This window comes from Vollenhovia emeryi, unplaced genomic scaffold (genome assembly GCF_000949405.1).
Source record: "Vollenhovia emeryi isolate VEMERY1.0 unplaced genomic scaffold, V.emery_V1.0 DF939333.1, whole genome shotgun sequence".
NCBI classification, from domain to species: domain Eukaryota; kingdom Metazoa; phylum Arthropoda; class Insecta; order Hymenoptera; family Formicidae; genus Vollenhovia; species Vollenhovia emeryi.
This window is the reverse complement of record NW_011967033.1, coordinates 520-9967: the sequence shown is the minus strand read 5'-3', so window position 1 is coordinate 9967 and position 9448 is coordinate 520. Positions and strand designations below refer to the sequence as shown.

The 9448-nt window shown below is 35.6% G+C and overlaps 1 protein-coding gene across 2 annotated transcripts in view; it reads right to left on the bottom strand.

Moving 5' to 3' along the window:
• LOC105558550 (WD repeat-containing protein 26) overlaps positions 1 to 8500 on the bottom strand; it is a 20782-nt gene extending 12282 nt beyond the window's left edge. The window contains exons 1-5 of one of the 2 annotated variants that reach the window (XM_012006296.1): positions 7875 to 8500; positions 7295 to 7543; positions 6036 to 6195; positions 4528 to 4698; positions 4181 to 4354 (exon numbers count right to left, since the gene is read on the bottom strand). In XM_012006296.1, coding sequence (XP_011861686.1) covers positions 4181 to 4354; positions 4528 to 4698; positions 6036 to 6195; positions 7295 to 7543; positions 7875 to 7888 — 768 coding nt within the window. In that variant the 5' untranslated portion in view covers positions 7889 to 8500. The remainder of the gene's footprint in view (positions 1 to 4180; positions 4355 to 4527; positions 4699 to 6035; positions 6196 to 7294; positions 7544 to 7874) is intronic. The other variant, XM_012006295.1, reaches the window with a different exon arrangement.
• Between the last annotated feature and the right edge of the window lie 948 nt (positions 8501 to 9448).

The window sequence follows — 9448 nt, the reverse complement described above, 5'->3', positions numbered from 1 at the left end:
GTGGAAAGTCGCAAACCCACGTGGAACAGTACAACAAAGCATGCACTTCCACCGTTGTACTGTTCCACGTGGATTTGCGACTTTCCACGTGAAGCAAGATCCGCTCCACACCTCGGACATAGTTTGGGTAGGGTTATATTTTAACGAGGTGGAGTCCCCCCGCAGGGGGGGGGGGCGGAATATACTGTCTCCACGCATGTACATACTTCCACCGTTGTACCATAGGTTCCACATAGGTAGGGTGCATATTTTTCGGGCTTCCCCAATTGATTATCACTGTCGGAGTCACAACAAATGTTTTTACCAAGAAAACCGCAAGAAAATATCAATATTCGGGAAAGGCCCTATTCTTTAGAATTACCATGAAAACAATGAAATTGTCATTAAAAAAAGGTAATTATTATAAAATGCATAAAAATAGGGTAAGATTAACAGAAATAAAGGTGTGAACAGGGAAAGAATAATTTGTGATGTTGTGTTTATATTATCTTATAAAATAGCAATTTGCAATGTGCAAACGAGGCGTCTATATTCTTCGCATATAGCTGTACCATTAAAAGATTAAGTAGCTATTATGTCTTTTAATCTTCCTTAAAGTAAAAATGTTAGGTTTTTCAAATTTTTTAAAAATTCAGTTTTGATAAACAAAAACTAAACTTATTGGTCAATGGTGCCCGTCATCGATTTCAATCTATATACCAACAAAAACTGATTGATATCAACAATTTTTTGGTCTTGAAGTATCCTCATCACTAACTTTTTCTCACACAAAGCTATCAAAAAAACTTATGTAAGTTTTAGTAAAATTTTTAGTAACTGAAATTGCTAGGATACGAAAGATTCATTGAATCAAATATTTTGAGTCAAATATGTTAACTTTATTCAAATTAATTGTAATTAGATGTTTGTAATATGAGGGGCAGTCAAATGAAAACCGAACACCCGCCATAACACACAGTCCGCGCGAAAGGTAGCAACACTGTTGTTACGTTTTGATACTGCCATGGATGGATAAGGCCATCAATCCGCCCTATCACACCAGGGGTAATAGCTCGATGGGCCTGTCCTGGGTGCGCATCGTCTTGCAGTGATGTGTGCCCTTCTCGAAATCTCCTATGCCACTCGTGCACACTCGTCAGGGACATGCAGTGTTCACTATACACAGCAGACATGCGACAATAAACTTCGCCTACTCCAGCACCCTCCGCCATCAGAAAACGAACCACACCTCTCTGCTCTTCTTTGCTTGCCTCCATTTGAACAGCTGGACGAACACACTAGACCAGCCCGCGCACAAACAAGGACATAACCCAACAACTGCGTGCACCCATGATGTAAGAAGAAAGGTGTGCTATCGCGCACGACCAATCACAAACACTTCCAAAACGACGCCATATTGGGAAATATCAATCATCAATAGCATCAATGCGCAAGATGTAGATAATTATGCTATACTATCTCAGGAGGAAGATGAAGATAATGAGGAAGATGACGGCTGCGAAGACGAATACAAAAAAGTAATGGTAAATCGTAATCTCTTCGCGGCATTCATGAAAGAAGAAGCACCTCATTATCTTCATTTTCCTCCTGAGATATTAGTTGCTTTCCTTTTACATGAAAACTCAGATAAATCTCACTTGTGACGTCATAACTCAGTTGAATGCATGTTCCTTTTGATTCTTGAAAAGTGAGATTCAACCAGATTTAACTGAGTTTTTGCGCACGATCAAGACCGTGTGATTTAGTGAGTTTAATAGACTGACATTAATGACGTCATATCTGAGTATAAAATACTCACATAACTGAGTGACTCAGTATCACTTGAGTGTAAAAGGAAAGCAGCTAGTATAATTATCTACATCTCGCGCATTGATGCTATTGGTTGATATTTCCCAATATGGTGTCGTTTTGGAAGGCGCAGAAACAAACCAAAATTGGTTCACGGTGAGAGCACACCTTATCTTCTTACATCATGCGTGTACCTGTGAGGTGTCACTATGCAGTTCTCCTACCACAGCGATGGCAGTATCGAAACGTAACAACAGTGTTGCTACCTTTCGCGCGGACTGTGTGTTATGGCGGATGTTCGGTTTTCATTTGACTGCCCCTTATAATATTATAATAACTCAACTGGATTTGTTAGTACATTAGTTCCTGAGTAAAAACTGAGAGAGAGAGAGAGAGAGGGGGAGGGGGGAGGGAGAGAGAGAGGGGGGGGCGAATACAACAATAGATGAGAATATTTATCATCAGTTTATCTTAATGGTGTTCACTAAAGCCAACGACACATGATATTACTTTTCCTACTGGACTGCTTGCGAGAGCCAATCAAGTTTTAAGTCATCTGATCTAAAATACTGCATCCCTATTGGCTCTGACAAGAAATCCAGTGGGGGGAAAAATAGCATCGTTTGCCGTTGGCTTTAGTATTGAGATACTATCACTTTTCTTAACATAAAAATATAATTAAACTTGAGTTGTTTAACTTAGGAAGTTCTTAAAATATTATTTTTATTAAAAGTGAAACATGTTATCATTTTAAAATGAAATAATTTGCAATTTGAGTAGCTTTTTGTCGCCAATGGTAATAAACCAAGGGAATTTTTTTTTAAATTGACCAAACTGGCAAAATTGATGTTTATTTTAATCACTATGTTTCGACCTCTTTATCGGGTCCTTCTCAAGTACCAGAAGTTCCAGATATATTATGAATTTGCTACCACAGACTCATGAACCCATTCTGTTTCAGCATAAAATTAAAACGTTCAGTCAACTTTAGGTAATTTCCTCCATATACATACTAATGAATCTATATTGTTCTATGTTGCGGTTTGAGCACTTACAATGTTTCCAGAATGTACTTGAGAAGGACCCGGTAAAGAGGTCGAAACGTCGTGATTAAAATAAACATCAATTTTACCAGTTTGGTCGATTTTTTAAAAATTTCCCTTGGTTAAATAATTAAATGTAAAAGGTAAAAGTGCATAAACACGGAACCAGCCCCAATGACCTTAACCCTGACATATGTTGTCAAGGCCACCCCAGTCACCCTCCTGAGTGACCCTTAGAAGGTTTTAGCCATCGCTTGTTGTTTGTTAATAAGATGTTTAAAAAACAATGTCAACGAATTATATGTAATTTTCAGACACAAATATTAAAAATTTTGAAAAATGTTTTAAACAAACGCTGTAAATCTCTTCAAAATATGCATTTTATTTCCTATTAATTTTTACTGTACGAGTGATAGTTATCGAGAAAAATGATTAAACATCTTAGACATGGTTTGGGTAAATATGATTTTAAATCATAATAGAAATGCTTATGATATAGTCATACTGGATCTTTGTGCCTAGTATTTTTACGTTTTTATTCATGTTCGCTCAGACACCTTTCCCAGATAGTAGGGAGACAAGATTCGAATCTTGACTGAGGTAATATTTTCAGCAATAAATTGTTTACAGATTGTTTCTAAAAGATGCTTAATCAGCATCATTATTGAATTGATCGTTTAATTAGGTATGTTATTTCGATTTTAGCTTAATACTGCGTTTTAAAATCGATAAAGGTATGCGCGCATTTACTATGTTGGATAAAGATATATACCCAAAAATATTAGGCACGAAGATCCAGCATGATCGTCATAAGTCTTTCTTTCTATTATGCGATTTATGTAAATGTTGAAATTTTGTATGTTGAATTATTGTAAATGTTGAACAGGTGAGTCCATAAACAGCATGATATTCTTTGATAAATATGTGTTTTAGCTACAATAAACTTATTAAAGATAAGTCCATCTTATTATCCAATTGTTATTTTAGTTGATATTATCGAGAGTTTAACTTATTAATTTTATTAAAGATACTTAAGCCAACGGTACACAATATATTTTTCCTACTGGATTGCTTACGAGAACCAATAAGGATGCACAGTGTTTTTTAGATCAGTTTTAGATCAGGTGACTCAAAGCTAAATCCTGATTGGTTCTCGTAAATAATCCAGTAGGAGAAATAGTATCGTGTGCCATTGGCTTTAGTATAACATTAAAATAATGATATTATAATATTATAAAAATCATATGAGATTTCAGAAGTTATAAAATGTAAAAAAATGAGAGAGAAAGAGAGAGAGATAGAGGGGGAAAAGAACAGTCTACAAATTGTAATATAATTCAATACCATACCTGCGAATGTGTTATATGATACGTGCACAGTTGATTTTGCATTTCCACAGCTTGACAAAGTAAAGAATGAAGTCTGCGTGGCGGTAACATAATGGAGGGTGGTAGGAATCGCTGCAGTCTGTCCATAAGCGCAGCCCTGGAGGCTGGCCCTTTGCCATCCCAGCCTGCACGTGTCTGTCAACAAGTGTCCATTTGCTAGTGATCAAATTTTCAGTTGTAAATTAGTTTCAACTATGTCTTAAGAATGAGAAAGCTTCAGTTTTTGTAGGAACATTAGTACAAAACACCCCTAGTTGAATAGAATACCGTTACCTCTGTTTGTTATTTAAAGCAAATATTTGGAATACCTGTAACTCGTCACGTCCACTGCACATCATAAATAAAGATAACTGATGAACACGACCGGTATTATGGCCCAAGGGTGTAAGCTCATTGCGCAGTACATGTAATGCATCAAACACCATACCTTCTTCTAAATATTCTAAATATTTTTGTTCTAGCAATAAGAACTTCATCTCCTGTAAATAAAAAAGATATTGTTTGAATTATTAATCAAATAATTTATTTTTATTCTTTACTTGTTATATCCTGATAATTATAACAAAAAATATAATAAATAGTAAAATATTTTTAGCTATTAATAAAAGTTTGTCCATATATCTTTAAAATTGTCTTTTTTCCTTGTCATTATTTAATATTTAAATGTAGTTCAACATCATGTATGTATATAAAAAATATTGTAACTTTGGAACAAGAATTTATTATTCTATATTTCTTCAAAATTGACGAAATTATATTGTAAAGTTATTATTTAAAAAGACTGAAGTTTTATATTTGTGGATTAAATTAAAAATAATTAAAAATTTTTATGATTTAAAATACTTCCGAAAAGAACATTACTATACAGTTAAATCTTCTAAGAAGTTAGATATGTACAGTTACAATACTTTCAGTGTCAAGTTGTTTATATTTTGTTATTATTGAGCCAATGTCAAATAATGTTTACGTATTTGATTGTTCATATAAATGTTAAAAACTATATACCAATACAATTTCCAATTTTAGATGTTACAGAGTGTTTTTTTAACTTGAGACTGCAAAACTTCTGGAAAAAGAAGCATTGTACGAAAAAATGTTCCAAATAAACCCTCAATATTTTCGAGGGGGCCATTTCATTCCGAAAAAGTTAGCTGCCTACCGCCTCCCCTGGAAGTGGGGCGGAGGATAGTTTTGAAATCTTAAATGGGAACCCCTATTGTTTATTATATTACCTTATGTTATTAATTAATATGAACTTTTGTCTGAAACATTTATTTGCCTAATACTTTTTGAGATATTTAAGAGAAAATTGATAACTTTTTCAATATTTAGCTTATATCTCGATAACTGTTTGTCAGAGGGAAAAGTAGTACAGGACTTTTTTACTTGATTTGGTCTCAGGAATATGCTGTTGGAATAGTGATCCAATTATTGAAAATTTTGTGTATTGTAACAGTACACAAAATTTACATGCACAAAAATTTGAAAATTGCCCCCTCGAAAATATTGAGGGTTCATTTTGAACATTGTTTCGTACAATGCTTATTTTTTCAGATATTTTGCAGTCTGAAGTTAAAAGAACTCACCATCTATATATATATATATAAAACAAAAATATAAAGATACATAATATTAACATAATTGTTTAAATATATACCATATGTATAATAAAAATAATAAAAATAATTTTAAAATAGAAATATTTACATATTTCTTTTTAATTCTTAATAGAGTATATCAATTAGTATGATCAAATTTTACATTAAAAAATGCACTATTAGCACAATTATCAGTTATATGAAGAAAAAAGATTTACCACTAAACTCTGGTTTGCACTATTTAAAAAAGACTTAAGTTCATTGAGGTCATGGTCTGCTTTATTCCAATCACCGTCCATAACGTGTTGCCTAAATTTCGCCGCAGCAGGATGATCTAGCCGACAGCCCGATTCTTGCATAAGCAAATCTGCTGTCCGACTAAAAATAATATTTCCATTACTTTTACTTACTATTAATTAAAAATTATAATTTCTGATCTTAATATTTCATCTCATTAAGAATTTATGTAAGATCCTTTAACATTTATTTATAAATAAATGTATATAAAATACATATTTTATCTATGTCAAAGTTACTAAATAATAATAGATATTAATGTTTATTTTTTTATTACAGAAATTTAAAAAATTAAATTATACCTTTATTTAAAGCATTTATTTATATTAAGATATTTCAATTTTGTTTTCAAATTACCTGCCATTATAAGGTAAATATTATTGCTATGTATCTGTATTTCAAAGTTCTATCATTAGCTCTTTTCTATTGTATGAATAAAATTCAGGTAAGGCAAATGTTATTTTTTTGACAAGTACGAAGTAATAATAAAAATTTATTAATTATATAATTAATAACATGCGTGTGCAGAGCTTGGTATTTTTCTTAAAAGATAGATGAACGTTGTCTATTATAAGATAGGATTTTAATATGAAATAGTAAATTTTCTATGTCCAAATTCAATCGCAAATCGTTTTTGGCAACAATTACATCTAACAATCAATTTTCCACTAAACAGATTTCACTCCAAGGGCCATAAATTCATGGTATAACCAACAGATAGTGTCTAGTAATTTAGCAAAAACTCCGCTATCTCATACCAGGAGTCTATCTCGTAATAAGGGACCTTCCTCTACCAATACAGATGATGTAGCTACTATCTGTATCTGTATATTTCTCTGGAAAAATATTTCAGTGCATCTCGCACCTATATCTAAATTGAATAAATGTAACTTGCATGTATCTGCATCTCTTCACTAAATCCATTGAAAATATATCTTGTACCTGTATATCCGATGAAACAACTCAAGATACCAAGCTCTGTACATATATATATATATATATATATATATAGGTCTATGTTTATATACACATACGGACACATTCTAATCTTAATACACTATAAAAAAACACAAGTGTTTATTGATTTAAAAAATAATAGCAAACTATATTCTTTTTCAAACTGAGCTGTTTCAACTGGGTGGATGAAAGTATTAAAAACTTGAACCAACAATGTACGTACTCTAAGCCGACTGTCTTTAAGTGTTGCCCGATAAGCCTCACAATGTCCTGGTTAGTTTTGTCCATTATTTTTGGTGGTCCCAAACTCTGATTTATGTCTCCGTTCACACCGTTAATATCACTATCCGATTCCGGTAACAGATTACCATTGGCATGAGGCCCACCAGAATCCGCCTTGGCTCCATTCTGTTGCAGTCCAGAAGATACACCACCGTTTGAGGCCTGCTGTTGCATTATGCTGTCGTGCATACTGGAATGTCACCCACAGCGGCAATAATATTATCGTAGCGCTAACTAGCATTTTAATAAAAACTATTTTCTGACAATCTTGAGGAATTAAAAAATTACAGTAAATTGTATTTTAGTTTAAAAGAAAAGAGAAAGTCAAGCTTATTAATGACAACTTTTAATACTTTGGACGAAGTGAACCCTGCAAAGAATATTTGGGCGTATAAAAAAAAGGGGCGAAAAAAAAGAGTGTAAAACGCTGCAACGACTCCGGAATCGCGAGACACGATTTGCGGAGTAAAATCTCACAGACACGCTCGCGTTGAAAAGTACTCGAAATTCTTGTACATTACCGATAATTATCCATGTCCGGACTGGGGGAGTGGTGCTCGTCCGCTGGTCGTAGGGTAGCCGGTACAGAACTACGGGACCTTTTGCGCGGTGGCGGAGCGAGTCCACCGTCGTCCGACTCGCTGCTCGAGGCCAGGCTTATGCGCGTACCGCCCCGTTTTTTACACTATTATTGTCCCCCGGGGATAACCGTTGGCGAATAATGGCACGGACCTGGGGCTGGGGTCGGGGTGGTAGCACGCGCGCAGCCACGATTGCTGTTAGGAGCGAAAAAAAGAGCCTGGCCTAGCTTTCCCCCCGTTTCTTTCTCTCCTCTCGCCACTTGTCGCGTCGGATCTTAAAAACGTTCGCGTCTCGCCCGGGTCCGTTGGCGCGAGCCAGCCACCGTCGCTATCCCCGCCGTTCCTGCCAGCCACCGCGGAACTCGATGATAGTGCGACGCGGAGAGAAACTGGGATCTGTCTGCCAAGACCAATGTGAATTCAGGGAACAATGACTGCAACACAGCTGATACTTGTTTGGATCCGTCGTTTACGTCACGTCGTACTCTTCTTTGCGGATAGATTGGCGATCGTCGCGCCTACTACATCCGCTCATTACGTACACGGACTATTCAGTCGTTCTGCTGACTTCGACTTTTTCGGGTTTCTTTGTCCTCGGTAAAGCCACGATCTCTCGTCGTACACAGTTGCGACACCGAGCGTCAGCACCTTTCATGTAGATGGCTCCAAGTCATGTGATCGGTCGCCATTTTGGAAATTGTACACGCGCTTAAATTTGAGTGTTTCTAATTTAAATCACAAGGATAATTTCTGTAGTAAACAAAATGATGAAGTAAACGGATAATTTATTAAGCGATTCTTATTTCAAAATCATCTTAAGTGTTGTCTCAAGATGCTAAAGCTGGGTTTACATTGGATGTCGTAAGTCGTATCGGAAGAAATTGACCAATCACAGTTCATTAGGCTGGGTCTACATTGGGTGTCGTAAGTCGTGTCGGAAGAAATTGACCAATCACAGTTCATTATTCTCCTTATGATCGAAGAATAATGAACTGTGATTGGTCAATTTCTTCCGACACGACTTACTACATCCTATGTAGACCCAGCCTTAGTCTTCTTACGGTCGAAAAATAATGAACTGTGATTGGTCAATTCCTTCCGACACGACTTACTACATCCTATGTAGACCCAGCCTAAGGCTGATGGCAGACAACTATCCGTAAGCGCTTAAGGCTGACGTAGCCGTAAACTTAGGGCCGTAGCCTAAGAATATACATATAATATGGCTGCCATAATTCTCGACTATGATTGGTCAATTCGTTTACTGCTTACGTCTTATTGCTTAAGGCCGTTTGTGTGCCACGGCCCTTAAGGTAAGGCAGAGAAAAACATAAGCCGTAGAACACGTGTTCCTTACGGCTTATGTTTTTCTCTGCCTTACCTTAAGTTTACGGCTACGTCAGTCTTAGTCCCAGTCTACAATAGAGATTTAAGCCCTAAGCCTTAAGAAATTGACTAATCACAGTCGCGCATTCTACTCATACTTGACCGTGATTGGCCAATTTCTTAAAGCT